The 25,889-nt window shown below is 41.5% G+C and overlaps 2 protein-coding genes across 3 annotated transcripts; both read right to left on the bottom strand.

Moving 5' to 3' along the window:
* Positions 1-183: 183 nt before the first annotated feature.
* On the bottom strand, positions 184-4,636 carry c1qtnf7 (C1q and TNF related 7). The gene is made up of 3 exons (XM_026304817.1): positions 4,418-4,636; positions 2,236-2,472; positions 184-1,050 (listed from the first exon to the last, which is right to left on the bottom strand). The coding sequence occupies exons 2-3, from the start codon at positions 2,462-2,464 to the stop codon at positions 422-424; spliced, it is 858 nt and encodes a 285-aa protein (XP_026160602.1). The 5' UTR covers positions 2,465-2,472; positions 4,418-4,636; the 3' UTR covers positions 184-421.
* Positions 4,637-5,356: 720 nt separating this feature from the next.
* On the bottom strand, positions 5,357-21,099 carry cpeb2 (cytoplasmic polyadenylation element binding protein 2). 2 transcript variants are annotated; one of them, XM_026305059.1, is made up of 11 exons: positions 19,743-21,099; positions 18,108-18,377; positions 15,149-15,239; positions 13,171-13,221; positions 11,817-11,840; positions 10,650-10,823; positions 10,450-10,539; positions 10,112-10,230; positions 9,909-10,023; positions 9,601-9,782; positions 5,357-9,138 (listed from the first exon to the last, which is right to left on the bottom strand). In XM_026305059.1, the coding sequence occupies exons 1-11, from the start codon at positions 20,661-20,663 to the stop codon at positions 8,911-8,913; spliced, it is 2,265 nt and encodes a 754-aa protein (XP_026160844.1). In that variant the 5' UTR covers positions 20,664-21,099; the 3' UTR covers positions 5,357-8,910. The 2 variants fall into 2 exon arrangements, with proteins under 2 accessions (XP_026160844.1, XP_026160845.1); XM_026305060.1 differs by lacking the exon at positions 13,171-13,221.
* Between the last annotated feature and the right edge of the window lie 4,790 nt (positions 21,100-25,889).

Here is a 25,889-nt window from a genome sequence, read left to right as displayed (position 1 = left end):
GTCCACCCACTACGGGGTCTCACAAGCTACAAATGCGCAATATCAACCTGAATTCCTCTCAATCTGTTTTTGGCACTGTTGCCAAAAAAACCAATACGGCTGACCTTTCATCTTACACTTTGCAACATCATTTTTTCACCTGTCAGTTTTGCCTCTGTAGAAGGAAAATAGCCAAAGAAACTCTACATGTCAACAATATTTATTTATTACTGCTCCAACTCTAACCTAAAACAAATACATAAAAAACTCAGCTTATCAAAAAATATCATTTTAAGCCAGTGGATAAGTTTTTATAGCAATAATATAACTACCAGTTCAAACCTCTGTATAAAAATATAGTTTGATCATACAATCGGTGCAATAAAACTGTCAAAAAAAAGTGCCTAGAAGTTTTGGGGGTTTTTTGTGTGTTTTCTAGGTTCTATGCATAGTCCTCTGCAAGTGCATCAAAGTAGTTTGTGTCGGGATACAGAAGGAAGCCAGAAAACAAGCTGTCAGTCCAGGCTGGGTCTGCAAATAGACCATTCTGTTCATTGTAGAAGATCTCTAGCCACACCTCATCTTCTGGGTTCAGGTACATCACAGTGGACCCAGATGCCACATCATGGTTACCAGTGTTGGCATCGAAGGTTTTAATGCGATATTGGCCATTCTGCACCAGACCAATAGCCAGGTGTTTGTTGGCTAGTGTAATGTCATAAGAGAAATAATAAATGCCGGGGTATGCACAAATGAACTTTCCTGTCTGCGGGTTATAGTGTCCACCCTCATTAAACAGGACCTTGTTGAATTTGATGGGGGTGTATTCTGTAGGGTAGCTGTTGGTAATTCCCACAGAGAAGGCAGATTTAGGCAGCAGGCTGCCACACTTGCAAATTCCTGCAGTCCCACGGGGCCCTCGTTCACCCTTGTGCCCTTTCTCTCCTTCACGCCCCAGAGGACCATGTGGGCCCAGATCCCCTTTCTCTCCAGAAGGGCCTCGTTTCCCTGCAGGGCCACGATCACCTCGTTCTCCAATTTTACCTGTTGGGCCAACTCTGCCTTTCACCCCTGAAATGGAAAATCATGTTGGGATCATCATTTATGCACCATTATTTTAAAAAATTGTGTTTTTGTTAATTCCCTGCCATATGATTCTGTTTCTGCTGTCCACTTGTCGAACATATTAAATTACTTGAAAATGGAATCACAGCTCCCCGCCCAAGTCACCCCAATTGACTACATCTGTACAGAAAATACCCTGGAGGTTGGTAACTCTGTGAAACACAAACTGTGCAATCAGTGGGTAATTCTGAATGAGTAGTTTAATGTTTAGATGAAGGCGTGCGTCTGAATCACCACATAGTGGAAACACAGGTGGCCTATATAAACTTCATCACAGACAGAATTACTGCAGTTCAAACTGTGTAAATAATATCAATACAGTATTGCTGCTAGAAGATATGAAGAGATACAGTCCTTCTAAATATTTTTGCAACTTTGACAGCTTTATCCACATAAAATGTTTATCTTCTGAATTGTCTAAACTAGAAAAGAAATCAGAACCAGACTATGAACAGCTATGATAAACGATGTATAAAGTGTGAAGTTTGGGAGAACACAGTGATGACATTTGCATATAGAAACAGTCACCTTAGCTGTGGATCACATCTGATAACTTAGTAAGATGGCTATAAAACAACATTCAAATGCACCTAAGGTAAAAACCCTTCCCACTACTTACAAAAATGTAGCCAACACCACCTCCCCCAGTAATAGTGAGTGTGTAGTATAAAATATGACAGAGCAGCTGCCAAATGGAAAGAAGCAGTACAAATGCTGATATTTTTAGCTGAGGGTAAATGTGAAATGTAAATATGATGTTTTCTCCTACACAACAAAATTTTTTTGTCTGTCAATTCTTTCATGGTGATCATCACTACAGAACATCTTCCTTAGGAGGAGTCGATGACCCGAGGTGTGTTTACGTCGCCTTGTCATTTCTGTTTAGAATAGTGGGTGCTATTTCAAACAGGTGCTACATAGTTTGTCTGACATTTCCTTCTTTCATTTCTTTCACAACACTATTAGTTTTTTTGTTCAGCGGAATTCTTCAGTTAATCCTCTCGCCCATGTAAGCCAGCTGTTAAATTAGAAAACTTTGCTATGCCAGCTTTGTTCATGCACAGAGTGGGTAGTGTTTATTTAATGGCACACAAAAACTGATGTTGTAGTCATTTAGATTTAATATTATACCTGTGTCTCCCTTTTCTCCTTTTTCACCCTTCCTGCCGTCTCTGCCATCTCTTCCTGGTATACCCACATTCCCATCTGCTCCTGGAGCCCCTCTGGGACCGGGTTTGCCAGGCAGGCCTGGTGACCCGGGAACACTACAGATCAGACGTGGTGCTCCTTTGAGCCTGGTCTCAAACAGCTGTCCAAAGACACAGTGGCATATACAGACTACTCCCATCAACACCCACATCTTCAAATCTGTGAATACAAACAGTTTTAAAAGAACTTCATTAACTTCTAACATCCTTTTAGGGACATCTCTAGTGTGCGCCCACCAGTGACCAGAACATGTAATGTTTTTTTGCATTTGCAGATAGATAGAGCCAGAGGGAAGTAATAAAACATACATGGATAGTTGTGTTGCCAGATTCTTAAATGGGCTCTGACCAGAAATGAAAACCTGTTCTCATTTTTCATAATAATAGAAAACACTTACAGTGGTATTGTCATGGTCATAGTGATCATGTACAGCATGAAGCCAGATGTGATTCGGTTAATGAAAGGCAATTGCTATTTGCCTCTGTCTCACACAGTGAAATCCCTCTTTCACCACAGGATTGCATGTGAGACCTCAAACGAAACCTTTGTCTCTGTTCCAAGTCTTCTGTTTTTTTGCCAAAACATTCCCAAGTTATGACATAACATCCAGAACATTTTCTGTCAGGGGAGCTAATCACAAAAGCAGTGACACTTGCACAGACACAGTCATTAGACGTTTGTGTTTAACAGAGGGAAAGACTGAGACATGATCTCATCATGTATTTTACTAATAGAACGTAACCATAAGATCAAAAGGAATAACACTGATTTGGATCCAGCAGTGGTGAATCAGGGACTACACAAATGCAATTTGGCAACTTAAATCCAATCTTTCAGATGCTGGATAATAAACATGAACTAATAACTGAATCATATAGACACACACTGACACAGTTCTTCTACAGGAACATCTTTTGTCTTTTGGCAGTGTGACTGAGAGCTCAGAGTGAGATTTGGGGATTTGACTGATACGCATGCTCGTTCTTTCCATATTTGCCCATGTGGGTGTGAGAATATGAGTTTTGAATCTGCTCTTTGGCTGGCTGTCCCTGGTAGGTGGGGGTGTTGGAACATGTGTGTCAGGTTTACAGAGAAGGATCATCCCCTTGTCTGTCTATAAAAATAACTTTTTATTGCGACATGTTGTACTTGCCATGGACACATTGGGAGATGGCTGCACATAAGAAGAACGTATTAGCTACAAGATTGTAAACGTAATGACATAAACAGGAAGGACACTCTATCGCTTCTGCACACACACGCACGATGTGAACAAGCTGCACCGTTGGAGTAGCATGTTTTTGATTTTGAGGGGAATTAAAATGGTCACAGAGCCAGTGTAAGGTCCTGTGAGAGAGAAACCCCGCCCGCCAATTTCCCTCTGCAGCAATGATGTCAGCATTAGTAAAGCAGCATCTATTAAAGACATGGTCCTCTTTTTAAACACACAAGTGCGTGTGCATGAAGACATACAGTAAATGCACTCCCTACCTCACAAACAAACATGCTGTTATGCACAATCAGTACGCTGCAAGCTACACTTTTAATAAAGAGTTTGCAGGTCATCTTTGGAAACAGTGACAGTATAAGCATGTTTATGTACCTAATGAACTCATGGTTCTCATTGTATTTTTTTTTTTTCCTGTGAAGATGAGGCGAAAGTGGATATAATTAAAATACTGTATATGTATATTCTTCACTGAAAATGCCTGGTCCATTTTGAGCTATGTCAGCTTCTCTAGTGGCCCCTAAGGTGTTTCTAATTTATGCCAGACACAAGTCTCCCAGTTATATATTTTAAATCAACTAAATTCGTTTAGGGAGATCATTTACCTCAAGTGTTGTGATACATATAATTATACACACACAAATCAGAATCGGCCATGTGTGCACACATGTGGGTACAACTCTACACACACACTGGCTCGCACAGGTATTTGTATATTCACAGTATTTGTTCAGAAAGTTCTACTTTGAAATCCTGAAAATTTAAAGACAGCTGCATTTGCATGACATCACTCCCTTTAGTTAATATTCTGAATGAAGGATGATCATTGACAGTCAACAAACAGTGCAGACAGGAGTATGCAACCAGTGTTCTTACCCAACAGTTTCCAGCTGTTCAACTTCGACACTGATTAAAGGGGCACTGCTGAGTGTCTTGGTCCTATCTGCTCAGATTCCAGTCTTCTTCATGTTGAGAGTCCTTAGTAAACATGTTACTCGCCTTTTTCTGCTGTGCTGTTAGACGTCTGTGTGCAGAGTTCAGCTGCCCTTGCTGCAAAAAGTGTGTTGTAGTGCAGGAGCAGGAGCAGAATGAACTCACTCCATCTAACCCTCCTTCTTCCTCCTTCCCCTTCTACCCCTTATCCACTCCCTTCTCCCTGCCTCCTGAATGTCCAAAGGCAAACAGCTATCATCCAGGCAAGCCCAGTATGTGCATGGAGAATCAGCTCCATTATGTCATGGATCAAGTCTCTTTCAGTTTGGGGTGAACTCAATAGCTTGGATCATCATCAGATTAACAGAAAGATTATCAGATCAGATTAAGAAATGACATGTTGACCTCCGTGTTGATCTTAGGTGTATTTCTGACACTCGTCCATAGGTGGCGCCAAAAGTGATTCAGTGACGGGGCTTCTTGGACTTGTTCTGTCCCATTGGTCATTTTTATAGGTACTGTGTGAAAAGTAAATCAAATGAACTAGGAATGGAGCAGTACCAGAGTGTAAAAATACATCTGGAACACAGTTTTGTTTTTTTTGTGCAAGGCTGCATGTCAAAAAAGAAACTACCGGTTACTTTTTGAAGGTGAACTTTTTCACGTCACAATCACAGTAATATATATGAATATATATATATATATATATATATATATATATATATATATATATATACACACACATATACATACATATTTATTTTTTGAGTATGGCCAATATCTTGTGTAAGTATTAAGTTTTAAGAGAGTATTAAGTAAGTATTAAGGAGGCTGCACCTGATGACATTAGAGTAAGAGAACATATATGAAGTGGCAGCCATGTTGTGTCCAAACAGAATGGGTCTTTATTCAGGAAGTGAAAGGGAAAAAAAAAAGATTGTAATCAACACCCCATTTAAATACAAAACCAACAAAAATAAACATAAAAATGATATTCATTTTGCATATCAAAGAACCATTCAGTAATAATTACAATCCAAACACCTCCTAAACCACTTTTGTGAATCTATACACGAGCTGTGATTTAGAAATTAGTCACTTTAACAATAAAATTACAAATATTTAGCTTTAAAAATAAACTCAAAATAATATCTTAGCAATTAGCATCTTAAAATTATATATAGTGTATTTCCACATAAAAATACAAAATAATACCAATGACATTTAAATATGAAAAATTATTCCAACAATTCTGCTACTGTTAAATTAAATAAAAACGTGGGATAAAACAAGATGAAATGAAATAGAAATATGCATGAAAAAGTCTCTCCTTTTGTTAGCAAAACACTATCCAAAATAACTACAATCATTTACATCAGTACAAAGATATCTGGATTTAAAAATAGTTGCAATGAAAAAACGGGGTTTATTTTTCTGACAGTAAAAAATGACACTGTGGATCAGAAATCTGCAAAATATGCAATGAAAAAAATAAATCTGCATTAAAAAGGTTTACACTGTTGTTCTTACTTTTATACAAACATTAGAAACAGTATTGCACATCACAACACAGATTCGAGGTTAGTCAGCCTTTCAAAATGTGTTAATATTCAAGTTTCAGAGCATCTACGAGGACAGGCAGCTGGGGCCTCGATGCAACGGGGAGAATCTCAAGTGTCTTCTAAGAATATGATAAAACCTTCACGTTTCCTTCCTTCAAAAGAAAATGGGTCGTGTATCAAAATAAGAATCAAATGTATATCAAAAATTTTGATGTTGGTATTAATGACATGATTGCTCGTCTTTGAACAAAACGTTTGGAGAAAATTAGCACTGGGAGTGGGGAAATAAATTGTATAATAGTCCTATTTAAATAGAAAAATACAATCAAAATCAAATAGTATTTTTTTTTGTCTACAAAAATAGTGAAATAAATATGATTTTTACAAAAACAAAGACACATACAGAACAAAGTAACAGTGTTCAACATAGAAAAGAGAACCTCACAAAAACAGCACGAGTCAAGTGTTACAGGTGATGATATTCAAACATGTTCGCATCGGACACCATGAGAACTAAAGCCACAGGGGGACGACGGGGAGCTCTTTCTTTGACTGCAACTGCAACGCCGTTCTGACTCCCTGCCCTCACAGCAACCACACTACAATAGAATATATTAGAAAATATTGGATTCCTGCTCTACTCATACGGAACATAACTTAAGACCACTGCTTCACACTACATCTTAAATAAGTAATTATGAAAAAATAAAATTTAATAAATCCTCTGTAGAATTATAAATAGGTGGAGGTTTCAGAGTCCACATCTGCACTGATATCGGGGCTGAATAAGCAGGAAAAAAAGCGAGGATATAGAAAAGTAGTGCATAATATATATTACAAAAACATATTGAAGGACCAGTGATGGGTAAGTAGTTGACACAAATGAATTATAATCATATGACTCGACTATAAATAATCAGTTTCATTAAGGTTTTGTAACAGTACACACCTGAACACTGATACCGAGGAGCAAACACCAGGGCATAGAACACAAAAACCACGACGACACGAAAGCGACACAATTGTACAGTACCGAACGGACGGCTGGTACCGCCATCCTCACAGAAAGATTGTCCCTAAATAGCTTTTTTTAAAGTATTAAGCGTTTTAAGTATTTCAAGGGTCACGGTGGAAATCCAACAGACATACACTAGAAACAAAGAGAAGAGAGTTTCATCTTTAGCACACCAAAAGACCAAGTGTTATCATATTCATTATAAAAGCTTAATTCCGAGATACTTCATCTTCCAGTAAGTGGGCCAGAGTTTCATGTAGCTGCAGCCACACAGCGTTACTGCTTCAACTAGTCTTTACAAAATAAGCAGACTAGTGAAGTGAACATGTTCCAAGGATGTTTATTACTACGGCCCATTTCTCCCAGTAAAATCTCCCAACTGACCAAGTATTTTGTTTGCATTTGGTCTGCCGGAGTGATGATGCTAACCTTAATTAACCTTTGGAACCATACAAAGATATGGGATAGGAAGGGTGAAGGCAGAGTCATGTGGATGTTGTAATTGTCCTCTATATGATCTGTCGGTAACTAAACTAGAGCCTCAGTCTACACTAACAACAGTCACACAGCACAGGGACGGCACACAAACACAAACCACTGAACACCACTCTGCTTCTCTGCTTCAGGAGTTGTTTTTTTTTTGTTTGTTTGTTTTTTTTTGTTTTTTTTTTGCCATACAGGCCACCATGTCACAAAATGATGGCATCCACTAAGTCTACATTAGAACCAGTTATCACTTTTTGTATCGTTAAGTATGTAAACAGATCAAACAACAGAGAAACGTCAATGCATGCAAGTTTAAATATGGTTTTCTTAGTTATTTAGCTTCATCTGATCTTTTCCCTCTTAGGCATCTGTAATAGATGGTCATGCTACTCACTAGAGAATTTCATGTCTTTAATTATGATTTCAGTGGTTTGTTTTTTATTATTTTTGTATTTTTTTTTTCCTCACATCTAATCTGCATGCTAGCTGTGGAGCTATTTCATAACATGCACTTTAACTCTTTCCACAGCAATGGGGGCCATTAGTGGTTGAGTGCATACTGCATTTCCTTTTACATGATTCTGGTTTATAAATCAGCATTAAATAGAATACCTACACATCTATTCATATATATGTATATATAGCAGCAAAGCTTCTAAAATAGCTTAAGTACAAATGTTGAATACAGTTAGCAGAGACCAGATTTTGTATTTTGAGGTATTACTTTATGGACCAGTATGAGCACAGAGATAACCCTATCATCTGTTTTTTTTTTTTTTTAATAAACTCTCTAACAAGAAGAAAGAGCCCATGGCCCAAAAAAAAAAAAAACCAAGAACAGCTGTTTGTTTTGCAGCAGTAATGTATTAATTTTATGCTTCCTATCTTTTTGCTACCTTTGGTTAATGACCTGGGGCAGGCATCAACATTAGAGAATCAAGGTTTTCCCAGAAAGAAGCGTGAACTACACGCACTGTGGGGTGGCTAGCAGCAGACAGACAGACGAGCTGCCCCCATGCAAAAACATTCCCATATCTACTTTTAATCTCACATACAAAAATAATAATAATAAAAAAACCTACAAAAATCAATCTCTTTTTAAATCTCCTCTTAGAAAAGATGAAAGTACCACAAAAAAGTTGTAGAGTTGTCAGAGCCTGAGATGTGAGCGGGGTTTTGGTGAAAAACTGAGGCTTGTGGTGTTTGGCTGCTACAAAAGATATATAGATATATATAGTATATACTGTTTAGTGTTATGTACTTGATTATACTGCTTAGGAGAGCAGGAGAGGCAGAGCGATGCTCTTTTTCCTGTTAGCCGGTGTTTCATTTCCCTTCCCTCTGACTGTGTCAGCGTGGCTGTGGTCGCATTTCTAGTTCCAGCGGAAGTGAATCTGGCGCGGGCGGTCGGCTCCCTCTTTGACCAGGGGCTTGTGAAACTCTCGTCCAGCGCGGGAGTGAATGTTGGCCCAGCAGAACTCACAGTAGTACTGCAGGCAGGTGACATTTGCACAGAAAAAGGGAGCAAATTTCCCTCCGCAGCGTGCCCCCTGGCACTCATCGCACAGCTGATCATCCAGGACATAAGGCTTTACCTCAACCTGCATACACACATTTTGGAGAACACATGGAAAGTGCATAAAAACATAGTGCCAAAGTATAATGTGTATGTTCGCAGAAAGTCAACACTTACAGCAGCAGGAACGGTAAAAGAAGGTAATTCAATCAACCTAATAACCTTTGACTCATCACCACATGCACACATGCACACATGCGCACACACACACACAAACACACACACACAAACACAAACACACACTCTCTTCATTTTCTCCCTAACCCTATATAACCCCTATAACCTTAATCCTGAAAATGTGAGCACCAGCCAAAATGTCCTCACTCTGATAGAGAAATGCTCAAAATGGTCTTCACAAAGTTTACACACACACTCAAAACATGTACTCACATATTTTGTGAAAGACACATCCATTATATGATGACTGAATCATATATACTTTAGTAAATAGGGCAACTGAGAATTAGTCATGAAGGGGAGGGTGTACCCGCTTGTCAATGTCTCCATGCTGCAGCTGGACAAATCTCGCACTGATGGCAGCAATGTAACTCTGCTGATTGGAGAAGGCCACTCGTCCTGCACCTTTTGGGTACTTGAGCTCTGGATCGGTGTCAATTCCTGCGTAGCACACTCCACCGTAAAGACGATCCATAATCATGGCGAGCTCAACTAGTCAGAGCGTGAACAGAAGAAGAAAAGTCGAAGAATTTTTAACTGAGGGAAGTCACACAACAAGATGTGAAAGAGTGGGGGAGAAAGTGTCAAGACTGCGGCAGTGAGAGTGAGTATAATTACTTGCTCTCAGGGGACGAGGGACGCCTCCCACAAAGATGGTTTTGCGGGGATCGAGGGGCTGAGATCCGTCCATCACAAAATCACTGTCACTCAGGTTCCAAGGTCGTATTTGCACCTGGAGTCAGAGTTAAGCTAAATTAAATCAGAAACATTTCAGTGTAAAAACTGTCTCGTTTTGTGTGAGCTGGTCCTGTTGAACTCACGGGTTTGTCCTTAATAGTGGGGCTGGAGACACACAGGTAGAGCTTCCCATCTTCCTCCATGCAGGCCTCAATCAGAGCCTGCACTGAGCTCTCCTCCTGGAACAGCAAGAACGCGTATCCTAGGAAACACACACACACATACACACGCGCGCGCGCGCGCACACACACACACACACACACACAGTGAGCATTAAACACACAACATATGTTCTCGCCTTGATTTATTCAAATGATGCCTCATTCGTTTTCATCACAGCTTCACCATCCAAGCTCAATGTAAATAATGCTCAACGGCCATAAACGTGTGTTTACTATGGGCTTCCTGCTTTTGCCAGTACCTTTAGGTGGAAAGTAGGATTTGCTTTCTGCTTTGTGAGGCCAGTCTACCACCAGGTGACCAAAGCGGCGAAAGCTTGAGGTTATTTCATCTGAGGCAATAGGAGATAATCAACAAAACACAGGTGAAGAGAGAGGGAGAGATGGTTGACAGAACATGTACCAGAGTTACATGCAGTCATAAAATGATAGTTTTCCTCACCTTCATCAATGTCAGGGGGCAAACCTCCCACAAACACCTTACGGGAAAAGCGCTCAATGCGTTCCCCATTTTGGTGGGGGTAGCAGTTGGGGGAGCCAAGGACTCCTGGGACGCCCTGGTTGCCGTGGCCATCATCAAGGAGATTGTCATCAATAGGGAACAGGGAGGATCGGCCTGGTAGAGAGAAAAAAAGGGATCTGCAGCTACAGCGAATGTAATCTATTATCTAATCTATTTTATCTACTCACAAGTATAAACTCAGTAACACATGTCTTAAGCCTGGCCTAAATACAGAACCTGCCTCTCCTGTATGGAATTTTGTATTTCTGCTATGACAAAACGCACAGTCAGAGCAGAGGCTGTCCATAAAATAACACATCTGCTTGTATTGCAGTTCCACAGTGAGGGCCTGTGAGAGCACCAGCTTAAAATGAGGATTATGTCCAATTTAGTTTTTACAGGTCTGACACCCGGGGCACGCAATCCTGTGTGCTTGCTCTGAGTGCTGTGGCAGATAAAGCAAGTGTGGAAAGGCAGGCTGTGTGGAACAAAGCTGGGAATGATATCTCTGAGAAGGTGGAACCCCAGAGTGTTCAATATTAAATATTCAATACACAAAAACAAATACATAAAATGGTCATATGAAACAATATGCCCAATAAAAATAAATCCACAGAGCTGAATAATCGATAATTTAACGTTTCAACATGTTTACGCATTTACAAAAACAAACAAAAATTACTGATGAATTAACATTTTATATTAGAGCTGAATTTCTCTTCAATATTTTCACAAATTGTGGATTCATTTATGTATTTTATGCAATTCATGTACACATAATGTATTTTAATAAATTAAATTCTGATCACCTTGAGTTCCACCGAGCAAAGTCACAACAGCCAGAGTGTTTCAGCTAAACGTGACCAAACCTGAAACCTTTGACGTCATACATGTCTGGATACTAAGACAATGCAACTCTTGTTTTTGATAATCAATGGCCTTCATAATTCATTAATAATTGTATAACAACTGTATAAAAAGTGTTGCTACATGATCTACTATTCCAAACTGAAGGCCTCACTAGTATGGTTTCCATTTAAGCAGGCAAGCATGTCACAACAGAATAAACCACAAAGAAAAAGACATGTTGTAGAAAGCTGACTTTACCTCGACGTCTTCCATAGCTCCTGGCTGCATGTAGAAAAAGTACAGAGAACAAGTTTCAGCTGTGTGAACATTTCTCAAAGGCTGTTTTTAACATCTACAAACCTAAAAATCTGCATTTACCTTATCATCCCTTTTATCCAAATTAGATATGATAATTACATCAGGTTGGCCACTGTTAAATAAACTGTCAGACCCCAAAAAAATACACAAAAAAATTGACTTTAAACAACAGCTTTGCTTACATCCTCCTGTGATCCAGATTTATATGTTTTTTTCCTTTTCGTAAATTACATCTTTGTATAAATAAATATATAGTAAAACCACAAAACCCAGCATATGTCCCTTGTTGGGGACATATAAAAGGCATTCGAGGTTGCGATTCATAGCCTGTCATCTACAACATTTTATACTAAAGCATAAAACAAAGATAGAGAAATTACTGATGGTGCCACAGACGACACATACAAATAACGGTATGTCGCCTTTAATTCACTACCCCGAAAATAATCTAGTGATCCTAAAATCTTTCCTCTTTTCCAAAAAAAGGGAGCCAGGTGGAGGACTAGAAAAAATAAACTTGTTGAGGTCGAACTCCACATATGTTACATCATTGAAAAGCCCTGCATGTCCTCTATCAGCAACAACAAGCCTCATCACAGCAACATGCAGGGACTCTGTAACACAAGCCAAAAACAGACTCCAAGAGAGGATGAAAAATTTCTCATTTCTCACTGCTGGCTCTCAGGAGGAAACGGCAAACACCAAACGACACCAGAAATAATAAAGAAATGCTTGTAATTATTTGCAAATGTTGCCTGACCCAGATTTGTGTCCCGTGGAGATTGTTATAAAACAAGATTTTATTTTTGACACCAACATGTGGTGTGTCCAAAAAAAAAAAAAAAAAAGGTCTGCAGGGCTACAATTACAATAAGTGGCACCAAAAATGTACATCTTAATGAGAGGATGTAACAAACAACTGTTTCAAAGTCCCTTAGTGTAAGTCACTATAACAATGGAAACACCCCTCATCATGTGAGTGCCATCAGATAACATTAGTATTAGTAGATGGAGTCTGACTTTTAATTAAGAAATCTCAGGACACAGTAACATTTGGCAGTTTGGAGCATTGGAACTACCACACTGATGGTAAAGTGGCAGAACATAAAATATTTAATGATACTTGTAGAGAGCACAGAGGAATTACACAGGCATTCTTATGACAAATGATACTTTATGCAAAATGTACTACATGGATCTAAATGTAACAAATACAAACTGCTAAAGAGCAAGAGTGGAAACATCATGAGAGCTGGAGACACAGAGGGAGATGATGGTGCTAAGAGATAATTACCATTGAGCATGAGTAGGCCGTCAGCCCCGGGGTTAGGGCATCCCACACGGCCTGACATGAGAAACAGACACATACACAAACACACGCACGCGCGCACAAACACACACACACACACACACACACACACACACACACACACACACACACACACACACACACACACACACACACACACACACACACAAGTAGGGATGAAACAGAGCAGATGGAGACGACAGGGCGAGGCCAATGCAAGGGAAAAGGGAGTGAGAACACACAAAACACACACACATATGCAACTACTGTGCCTATGAATGTGTTATATCAGCCTTGTCACGTGTCTGTTCTGAGCATCACGGTCAGCACAAGGAGAAACAAAAGCTCTTTTTATCTACAAAAAAAAAAATCCCTGAGTTGACACACTCCAGAAACTGTGTTCTGATCAACACTAAGATGAGATTATTTAAACAAAATGGGTCATTTCCTTTTCAGCTCTAAGAAGAGAACCGTGAAAGACTTCTCTACCAGAAACATGACACGATCTTGTTACTGGCCGGGGTTGAAGCTGCCAGTCAGTCATGAGGAATCACATGTTTACCAGAGAGGTCGGGGTAGTTCAGATTCAGTGAAATGTCACATTGACTTGCAGTTTTCTATTTAAACATTTCCATGTCAACTGTTGCTGAAACAACAAAAGCGAAAACAAATTTGATAACTGATAATCAATATAAGTCATTTTTAAGCAAATATCCCCAAAATGAACTTGTGGTGTGTTCTAGCACAGTGACTTCTTTCATACTAACACTGGGTGGTGCTAAAGTCTGAAATTCAAAAATTTTGCACCGTAACTTTAAATGTTATTTAGCACAAGCAGGTACTGTGCAAAAGAAGCTACAAAAGATATTAAAAATACACATGGATATAAAGATGTTAAAGTTGCAACCCTTGTTAGCTTTTTTTTTTTTTTTTAAACAAGTGTTTGTCATTGCATTAAATTTCCACTTGTATTATAATTACTACTGTGTATTATGTGCTATATTTGGGAATTGCTAGCCAGAATACACCGTTGTGTTAGATGTGGCAATGCTATAAATGGCAGCGCTGACCCTTGCGAGCCCTCCTTCTCTCTCGTCTCCTCTCTTGGCTGTCATGCACAGTGTGTGAAAGTGTGATCACATCTAAAATTAGTCGAGATCCCCCTCTCTCTGCTGTGCACACTGGCCCATGTCCTCTCCATCTGCTTCAGCAGGAAAAACAAGAAACTTGCCCAAGAAAGGAGGGCGCAGGTTGGGTCCTGTTTTCGGCAGGGTCTTAATGAATACTACTAACAACCCGACCAACTGAAGCCTTCTGGTAGACCTACACACATGCAACAGTTACATGCATGGTTTGGTTTTTACCAGTCTTGTTAGCTCTGGCCTATATTTTAAACTCATAGCGCAGCTTGACTGGCAGGCTGTAAATGAGCTACAAGCAGCCGTCACCAGGAGAGGTGCAGTCATTTGACACTGCTCCTCTGATGTCCAGCAGCTGAGCCCAGGAGGCCAGGACAGTGTCACACTACAGGACGTTCTCTCCTCTCCACTGCTACGAGGAATAAATGCAAAGAAAGCGAGAACTATTTACGCATCACGTCATGTGTGATAAGTGTGCGCCTGATCTGTCAGAAAACATCTGTAACTAATTAGAGGCGTTGTATAGAAAAGTAGCACGGTTCCTCGTCTCCCTCTCTCTCTCCTCTCCACTCCTTACTCAGCTCAGCTGCCCAGGTTAAGTAGCAACGCGATCAGAGCTGGAAGGTCATGTAAATGTGCAGCTGGTGGCAGAAGTATTAAGCTCTCAGCAGGGAGAACATAAGATGGTGGGTGGAAAAACAACACAGCTCTGGGAGCAATGGGCCTGTCACTTTCCTGCACGATGCTGGGCCTCCTCTCCGAACATGATCACCCTCCCACTGACAGCGTAGAAAGATACAAGAGAAAGGGAAAGGCAATCTTACCTTTCATCGGATCCTGCTCAGCTCGCATGATGTCAATCAGAGAGCTCTCCAGGGAGTGCATGTTCAGGCTGTCGTACATTCTGGACCGATCCTATGAAAAAAAAAACACACACACACACACACACACACACACACACACACACACACACACACGAACAGATGTTAGGTTTTATATCATCCACAGTTGGATCTGAAAAAACAAATCCAAGTCATAATGTATATCTAATTTCTCATATTTCTAACAGATTTTCATGATTTAGCTTAGCAATAACAAAGCCGCTGAAGCATGTGTGTTTGGCTTAACATGTAAGAAATTTAACAGTGTGAGCTGCTCACACTTGGATTAACATTCTTTCCATATTTATTCACTTCAAGAGTTTGAAGGTATGTGAGTGACTGGCCTATAGAGAAGACTCCCCAGGATATTTCAACCTGCTCACAGAGACAGAGACAGAGAGAGAGAGAGAGAGAGAGAGAGAGAGAGAGAGAGAGAGAGAGAGAGAGAGAGAGAGAGAGAATGGGAACCAAAACCAGGAGAGGCCTTTAGCTGGAGAGCTGAGATGGAGGTTATGAGCTCATCAGCTCTTCCTATCCTTAATGACCAACTATGACACACTCATATGGTTTTGTTCTGATGACAAGCATACCACAAAGCATCTAACCTAACCTATCACACCCAACATAATAGCAGGTTAACAGCTGTTCAGTACACTTAGATAGTGAAGGGTTGTAGTCTGCATATGTGTTGTATTCATGTTTATTTTTAGTAAAAAAAATGGAGAGTGAAGAATTTAATTGGATGGTATTTTAGTTAGTTTAACCAATGCACAAAGAATTATTTTTGCATTTACTTCTAACAGAATCCTTTTGTCTTAGCTATGTCTTAGCTATTCCGATATTTCTTCCATCTTGTCAATACCGTGGAGGTGAACACAATGTCATGTGTGATGCTTTCCAGTGACGGTGTGCGTTTTACTCTAGGTAAACACACTGTCATCCTTGTCATATCTTTAGTAAAAGTTCTTCCAATAAAAACTGAGAGGTCTGTGGAACATCCAGTGTGATGATGTTGAAAAGAAAAAAAAGACACCGCTTTTTGAAATGTAATTTGAAACCCTAAGTTGTTAACAGCAGAAATCTTAAATAAAATATCTTAAAAACTGGGCAAATAAATCATCTTATGATGGATGGTGTTCTTGGAGTTAGGTGAATATTCTCTTTTAGTTTAAAAACATAGTGTTTAAAGGTGATAATGTGCATTAATAAAAAAAAAAATGTATTACAGAACAAATCAAAGAAATGTCACGTAACCAGACTATCTCCCGTCTTCCTCAGTCTACCTCTGGTGATGTTAAAAACATGACACAGCAGAGATACAGTACGTCACTGACTGCCAAACATTAAACAGAAAGGAAGGAAGGAAAAGGCTTGGAATCTGAAAAATTCTGTGTCTGACACTGTTTATGGAAATTAACAATCCATGGAGTCAGGCCTGTTTCCTGGAATAGGAAGTGTTGTACTTCTTGGCACTGATATCACTAATAATCTTAGCTCATAGCAACAGGAATTATTTAGACACCAATATTTAGGTGATATCATTATTTTAGTTTGAATGAGTCACCGTAATGACTATATATATATATTCTGCTGGAAGTTATTAAAAGTTGCTATTATCTTAGCGTCTATAAATAACAAGCAGAGACTATGCCGGCATACATGGTAAAGTAATCGATGTTTGTCATTTTAAGGAGTTTACTATCTATTAAATATGTATAGGGCAGGTCCTTAGGGGACACTGCATTATAAACTGTACTCGATGGCACAGTCTCTTTTAATGAAGAGATACACAGAAGAGCTAAAGCAGCGAAAGCCTCTTACATACAGGCTCACCAGTCTGTGACTGACTGTTATTACAAGAGAATTACAACCCCATTTTAGTCTAATTGCCAGCACTGAAGGCGATTAGAAACTACTGATAAATTAAACAATGACAATGACACTGTGCGCCGTAAGGAGATAATGCCACATTATCGTTAAATACAACAATCCAGTTAGATTCCTATAAAACATGTGCTAGCTGTATTACACTGCGTATGATTCAAAACCTTCAGAAATCAAATGCACTTGGTTGAGTGAAAGTCTTTTTGCACACAAGGCACACGTCAGAATGGCCATTTGTAAACTGTATCCCATGTATTGATTAAATACATGAATACCAAAAAAGCCACAGACAGAAAGCATCAGCCAGCTAGTTATTTAAATCACTACAATTCTTTCCAAGCAAAAAATATGAAACTAATTTTATATATGGCATATATACATACACAACATGGTAATTGATATGCTAATAAATTATCATCTACTCCCTCTTTTGCAGTCATCAATTAGAATATTATATTAGAACCACTGACAGACCTGTTAGACTTTAGCATTTTTATTAGTAAAGGTAAGAGGGAACGAGCTTCTGGTTCCTTTAGTCATACACATAAAAACCTTTATTTCTACTGTCCCTGGTACCTGAAACAGATCTCACCTACAAGATCTTAGCAACCTGAAAATGATTACTGCCCAGCCCCCACTTTGTTACACCTTCAGCAAACCTGTGGAGCAAATAATTTACAACTCCTCCCATCTGACTGAAATGCTAACCATGTTGTGCCTCTTATATCAGTTTACACCTACACACAGATATGTATAAACAAGTCTTTGCTTTCAGTTTCCCTATTGATAAAAAAATATATCTTCCTCATTTCATTTCTATGTCAAAGGCATCTCATCATTAGCTTTGTGTAACCTGAAATTAAAATAGTGAGTACACCCTCTTCTATTTTTACCTTTACACTAATTCTTAGACTGCAACACAAAGACAAAATCCACCTACTCACCAACACACACCTAACCAATTATCCTACAACAGCAGCAACACCAGCCAATGCATGAACAATCCGAAAACACATACCTGCAGGGGCAACAGGGTGTTACTGTTGCTGTCTGTGCGAAACATGTTCTCCTCTATCCAAGACTTCGGCCCCATTGACCCTCCGGAGCGTGGGAACTTGGGAGGAGCGATGACGTTGCTGGAGAAGGGCTTCTTCAGGGGCGAGACGTGGCTGACTGAGCCAGGTACACTCATGCCGCTCCCTCTGCGGTGGTCCCGGCCCCACGACATCCCCCCGGAGCCCCAGCCGTTCCCCTGATGACTTCCCCAGGGAGATGGCTTCACCATAGGCTGTACACAGACCAGGGAGAGGGTATGGTTAGATGAACACGTTGGACATTTTTCAGTATCTATATAATATTTACATTTGCTTAGTTTCTTTCAGTACGCCACAGCCTTGCTTGATCTGCTCCTGTAACGGGTGGGTAGATAAGAAGATTTAGAGCTTTAAGACTTAAACTAAGTACCCTGTGAGCTGCAACACCACCACACTCTCTCTACCTTGTGTCTACTCTTAATCATACATAGAATCATATCATGCTTAATCTTGCGTGCTTTCACGTGAAAATCTTTTGCAGGGGACAATCAGCTTTCTGTTTTGTGCACAAATGTAATACAATCTAAAATCCTTTCTGCCTTGGCTCTACTGCACACAACTACGTGCATCCAGATACTACATGAATCTATAAAAAAAAAAAGTTTTTTTTACTCTTGTACAAAAGTCTTTTAAATAATAAATCATAATAAACAGGTTATCCCACTGGTTCTTGGTGCATTTCCTTCAAAATCTTTCCATTTATGATGGTGGGACAATTGTGGTTGGTTGATCTTTGAAGGTTAATTTTTAAAAAAACAAACGATTTGCATACTGTAGCTCTGGCAATCAAAGCAAGGGGTTAAAGGCCGGCAAAACAGCCACAGCTCAGATGCACTTAAGCACACCCAGTCACACGCACACTTACACACACACACACACACACACACACACAGGCCCAATGTGCAAATCACATTAGAAACCTGAAGCTGAAGTCGAATAACACACAGGCCAAAGATTACCGCATAATCTAAACCTTCACGTAAGCTTTTATTGATGTTGTTTGTCTTTCTTCTCACACACACACATACACACACCACCAATTGACTAGATGTCTTCATTTCACCCAAATAAGCGTCCATTTAGGACACCCAACCCTGCAGGCCTTTGTATTCACAGTGACTGAACCACAAGACAGGGACGGTCCAGACCCATGTGACTGCCTCCTACTGCCAGCTTCCAGGAGAGAACAACAGCTAGATTCAGAGATGCTCTCTTGATCCCCTGTTCACCCCTCCCTCCCTTAGCCTCAAGAGTAGAGACTTCAGCCCTTTCAGAGAACATGGCAAATGCATTATGAAGAAGAAAAAAAAAGACTATTTATCTTTCAAGAACTATGGCTGCAAAAATGTCTACACACACTGAATATTTAAGGCTATGTTTTTATCTCAGCAGTATCACAAGATGCCCCTTAACTCCTGGTAGTGGTTTTCACTTAAAATTTATGGGACCCTAACATCTGGATTGACAAAAAACGTAGTTGTGGGAGCTATATTTGGTCATGAAAAACAGGAGAGCCCACTACCATCCTGTGTCACCTACATGTGATTTAGACAACTCACCTGATGTTGGTTGTAGTTGTTCCTCTGCTGCAGGAAGGCGCCTTGCTGGGGATGCATCTGGGGGCTGACTGGGGATCTGCGACTCTGGGGCTGCTGAGGGACATTTATCTGGGGCGAGAAAGGACCGCTGAAGCCCTGCACGTTAATCCCGGCGCACGGATTAGGTGAAAAACTCTGGAAGAAGGCCGGGTTGATGGAGGAGGGGATACCTGGGTAGAAGCTGTTGTCAGAGTCCGTGTTGGGCATCTGGTTAATGGCGTTCGCGTGGATGGGGTTGATGGAGTTAGGTGCGGGTGGTGGCGATGAGCTGGTCTGCACGGACCAAGGGGTGCCGAACCCAGGGAGGGAAGTTGAGGTCGAGCCCCCGCTGGCGCTCTGCATCTCTTGGGTGGGGAGGTTCGGGAAAGCGGCGCCGAGACCTCCGGCCAACATGTTGCCGGTGCTGCTAGTGCCATTGCCGTTATTTATATGGTGGGAGATAGGGGAGTCCATTTGGATCTTGTTTGGATTTACGGAAGTGGGCGACGGCGTCGCAGCATCGGCTTCAGCCTCTTCCACTGGCGAGCCGCAGGGGTCAGCGGCGCTGGGGTCGGGCTTGGAGAAGGGCTGCCTCTGCGGCAGGTGACTGAAACCTCCCTGGGGTGGGGGCGACTGTGTGGGGCTAAACTCAGTGTGCTGACTTAACTGCTGTTGTATTTTTCGGCTGTGCTGAAGGTCACAGATGGACTGCGTCGGGCAAAAGCGATCTCGGTGAAAATAGACGAAAGCTGTCTTCTGGTTCAGACGGTTAGAATCCGCCGTCAGGCTGTCGAGAACGGGATCGGTTTGGTTCGGTCGCTTCCCGGATTTGCTGTCGCTGTCCTTTTCCTCGGTCGACTGGGGCAGTTTCGTAGTTGTCACCCCCACAGGCTCATCCTGCATGTTTTGCTGATGCGCAGCAGCTGACAGGAACAGCGGGGACGCGGCGACGCGGCTGAAGGGCGAAGAGTAAAGTGGCCGCAGGAAACCGGCAGGACGAGACCTGGTATCCGTCAGCCGGATAACCAACACCGAATTCGGCTTTTCAATGGAGCAAACGGGTCTGTATACGTTTTAAAAAATATATATGTAAGCAGCGTTTCTAAATGAGGTCTCTTTATTAGGAGGATGTCTGTGAATAGGCTGTAGGCTAAACGGCAGAGTCGCAGAGGAGGGGGTCTGGCCTACGCAAATACTCGACTCGTTCTAGTCGTAATCTCAGTTTTACTCGGCGATATTGTCCTTTATCTAAAGACCGAGCTATTCCGGCCTTGTAGTAGGCTATCCTAGCCTGCGCGGACCATTCCTGTCCGACCGTGCTACCCCCTCCTCTGGTTACCGGCTGCGCTGCTGCGGCAGAGGATTAAAGATCCCCGACTGAACCTACGTCACCACCGCATCACGCGTCGGTGCGCCCGCCCAGAGCCTCGAGCCCGAGCTGCAAAGAGGACCGCATTGTTTACGTCATTTTTTCATTATTCATAAAGTGCAGTAGGCCTACACCCTCAGAAAGTAGCCTACTGTATACACTGCGAGCCTCATCACAGAGGAAAGGTCATTACTATTCCCGGGTAGTGTTTGTGTTTCTCATTAGGGTTATAATGAGGTTTATTCTGTGGGATACAACCCTGTGGTGGTTTGGTCATATTTGCATTGTAAAGTCCGTAGAATGAGCGTAATGGTAAACGTTTCATTCTGACGTGGCATACACGCAGCGCCTAATCCTAGAGGCGATGCTTTCATTTGATTTTCCCATCAGCCTCATGCAGAGTCTAGAAGAGACTGGAGGATTTCTCATTGGAAGCCGACCCAGATCTGAATGAATAAACATGTGATCCTGATGTGTCGCATCATGAGGACAATCGTACCATAACTGCTACGCTGTGGTACAATCTGGCTTGGTTTGTACCTATCAGTATTCAACCCACAACCATTGTGCGTATACGTCTGCGCCGGCGTCACTTTACGCACGGACGCCAACAGCTAAATATAGTTTTGTATGTCAGCGCGTGTCAAGGGAGATGAATCTCCATCACTCTGGACTCAAGAGCTGACAAGCAGCTCTACCATACGACCTGGCTCATGAGCGGCCACCACCAAGGCAGCATGGCTCCTGGCAAATCATATTTCTGTGTGACTAAGGAGAAGAATTGTTAGTGTAAGTCCTGAGGGTGCCACCATCCTGACTGCGTTTGAGAAATAGGAGCTTTTTATTCACTTTAAAATTGTCCGCGCAACAGGTTTCAGCAGGGAGGATGCAAATTAACAACACTTCAGTTTCACTTTTTTTTTTTTTTTTGTTTGTTAATGTGTTTGTCCGGTGCCATGGTGCGAACACAGAGGCTTATCTGTTGTATAACACACACACACACACACACACACACACAAGCACACACAGCTCAGTTCTGTCTCCGGATTGAAGTTGGATAAATCATCGCACTCTCTGCGTGTAAACGTGCTTTCTAATGAGAAAGATAGATACCAGAGTAGCGGAGCAATGTGCATGATCAACCTGCCATCTGGTCGCTGCTAATGATGATGGCTTATCTCAGCGCAAACTACACACAGCTTTCCACCCTCCATTGTCACCTATACAATGGCGTTTTTAGTCTGATTACAAAAACACTGGCAACTTCATAACTTCACCCAATAATCAGAGAATATTTTTAGACCAAATGTTGTGAAGTTTGTTGTTGTGACTGCTGGCAGTCTGCCAAGTGTGTGCACAGGAAGGTTTCTGCTTTGGATCACATGTATTAGCATTTCCATTGTTAGGTTGTTATTCTTTAGTGCAAAGCATTTCCTGCGTGTGCAAATGTTTTGGCAATGAGAAATTTACATTCCCATGGTTTTAACACGACATTAAACTCACCAGTGACCGGATCTGACTCCAGTCACTGCATGTCTTGATTTTCTTTTCCCCTTTCACACCACCTTGAGCTGTTTTGGGAAGTAAGAAGACACCCCCCTGAGAAATTCCCCATCATAAGGTCCCATATGGGACAGTCCCACCAGTGAGGGGGCAGGTGTGGTGGCCATGGTTGGTGGTGAACACCAGTGATTACCCAGACCCAGTAAGTGCTGGAGGGAGTTAAATGGGGCAGGCTGCCAGCTGCTGGTGTCTGATGGTAATGGACTGGGGGAGGGGGTCAATCAGGGTGGTTGGGGTGGAGGTGGGGGTGGTGCTAAGAGGAAGAGGGGCTAGGTCTCTTCTTTGACTCAGAGCTGCCCTAGCACATACAGAATGTGACACATCAATCATAAAGCCTGACGTGAGCATAGCTTTGCATGTTTCTATTCACTTTTGGATCTTCTCGTATTCTCGCTCTGGAAACAACGACTGTACATAGCACACATGGGGAACAAATATCAACGTGAAATTAAGTAGATGCATAAGAAATGATACAGCACCACCCTTTATTTGAACTAGGTTAGTGTGTACTGCTGCTGATGGCTATTAGATGAACCTGGCTCACTAAGCACTATCAAATTTCATAGTGTGTGTAAAACTAGCCCTATTTAGGTCTCTGTCAGAGCGGATGGCTGTCACACTGCAGCTGCAGTCGTCATAGCAACAGGTAATCTGCATTTCCTTTTGTGCAGATGATTGCTCTGTTTTGACTCAGGACGCTCTCCCTGGCTCACTCTGTATGTTTGAAGGGTTGGGTGGAGGGCATTGAGCAGCACATCCTCTCTGACAGACCTATCCATCAGCCGTGATGACTCTATTCTGGGATTGATGGGGTTTGTTCCATCCTTCATAATCCTATTTTAGCATACAGGAAGTGTGCCTCCTGTGTGCCACTCAACACTGGGGTCGGGTTTCAGAGATGTCAGTGGGCAGAGGTGCGGTTGACCTAGTTTTGTAGTGAGACCTACAAGATTCAAATGGTTATAATAAAATCAGGTTTGTACCACCATACAGAAAAAGGTTAGTTCACCCAGCAACCTGTATTTGTAATGATATCATGCAGAGTTTAGTTTGTGTTGCAGCACCGTTTTTTAGTGTAAGTGTCCCCTGGAGAATCAGCAGACCTTGCTGTGAGCGCTTTTCATTGGAACTGCTTTCCATAGTAGAAATGGTCCCTATGAAAATGGGGAAAAGGGACATTGGTCAATCAATGTGGAAAATTAATTGAATTTTAAGTGCAGTTTGACAACTTATGTGTCCAAACCTGGGCATGTACAACCAAAACAACCTGCATGGCTAGACACCAGTCATGATAATAAAATATTTTCTAAAATATTTTATTGTTTTAATCTGACCCCTTAACATTCCTATTTCTAAAGGCTTGGGGACACTGAGCTCTGTCTTCCTGAGATTATGGTAGTGTGCGGTTTTAATGCTAGTTCATGAGAGGGTTTTTCTTCTGATATGCACCCAGCATGGCCTCTGTCTTTGTTGCAGTAAATTGTCCCTTTGTTGTGTCTCTGTGGGCACTGAATAGCTCTTTGTGTTGCTGACTGATAAAGCTTTGCCAAACAGTCATCTTGCTCACACACATGCACACACACGAACACAGAGGCACAACCAGAGGTGTCGGTAACGATGTTACGTCCGCATTAGATCACAGACGTACAAACGGAGTGACATACAGTGTGAAAGCAGATGGCTGGATAAACCTCTTATCCAAACTGGAGCTTGTCCCCAGCATTGATACCTGTCATCCCCACTTCAAGCCACTTCAAGAATCAATTGAAAGGACCTTTCCATCTATAACTGGTATTATTCTGTGAAACTGAACGAGCAGTGGGTTGGTATCAGAGTGGCAGATATTTACATTTTATGGCCCACTGCAGAAGGCTTGTGGGACTGATTAGGTGGTTGTCTCTGTGAGGCTGGAGGACTGAGACCATGCAGGCACATCTGTCACACTCCACACACATATTAAAAGTCTGCAAGGGTGTGATCCTGCTTCATTAGATTAGGCTGGATATGATCTCAAAGCAGGATAGTTAACTGAAAAGATCAATCCTCTGCTCAGTTTACAATAGCTTTCATCATCTTTGATCAACTTTATCCCATTTTCTTTGTCTTAGCACTCTCCTGCTCTTGTTGTTAATCCTATCCTGATTATTCCCATGAGTGCTCTGATTGTGTCAGCATCACATCTGTCTACTCTTTAGGCTTTAGCCTGTGCATGTGTGTGAGGGAAAGAGATGGTGTTATCTTAATGTCAGAGTAAATTGCCTTTGGTTGTTGCAGAGAAGCCAGAGCTCTGTTGTGACAGCAAACATTCACATGACCAGATAACAAGCTCCAGTCTTCTGCTTTCAATAGGCTTCTTATTTGCACACAAATATGAAACATGAATTGCACACTCACAGACCATAATGTCAGGTATCAGCAGGGGTCTCAGACGTAGGGTCTGATGTCTGTTGCTGTTTGAAGGAAAACAAAGAGGAAACACACACATGCACACGTACAGGCAGTGTGTTTCTGATTTAATCTATGAAAGCACCTGCCCCACAGTGTATTGCATTATTGCAGGTAATGCAATTAGGTGTGCATGTGTGTGTGTGTGTGTGTGTGTGTGTGTGTGTGTGTGTGTGCATGTGCACCTGGTTATACTCACATTGTGGGAACCAAAACCTGCTTACATACTCACATTATGGGGACTTGGCCTTCCTCATGAGGACCAGATGGACCCTACAGTGTTAATCACTGAATTTTGACTATGACTTGGTGTAGGGTTAGGGAAAGGTTAGGGTGAGCGTTAGGGTTAAGATTAGGCAAGTAATGGTTACAATTAACCATCCCCAGAAAATAAATGTAAGTCAATGTAAAGTCCCCATAAAGAATGAAAATACACACGTGTGTATGTGTGTACATCTGCGTATGTCCTCCATGTATTGTCAGAGGGCATCTCAAATGTCCACAGAACAGAACTGCAGCTGGGGCCAGAGGTCAACAATGACAGGTGTCTCCAGATGCCTTGTGGGAGGCCAGCAGGTGTAGGAAGAGCATAGATATTAATGAAAACAGGATGATTCTTTGTAGCTTCATAATTTTCCTTCACTAAAATTGCTCATTGATATACATAATTTAGTGTAGATCCAAATATGCTCAGAGAACTACAATCTTCTTAATTTAATTTACAGCCCAGATGACACCAAACTATTCAACTG

This window comes from Mastacembelus armatus, chromosome 4 (assembly GCF_900324485.2).
Source record: "Mastacembelus armatus chromosome 4, fMasArm1.2, whole genome shotgun sequence".
Classification (NCBI taxonomy): domain Eukaryota; kingdom Metazoa; phylum Chordata; class Actinopteri; order Synbranchiformes; family Mastacembelidae; genus Mastacembelus; species Mastacembelus armatus.
Note: the sequence above shows the minus strand (reverse complement) of the source record. Positions and strands in the feature narration are given on the sequence as shown.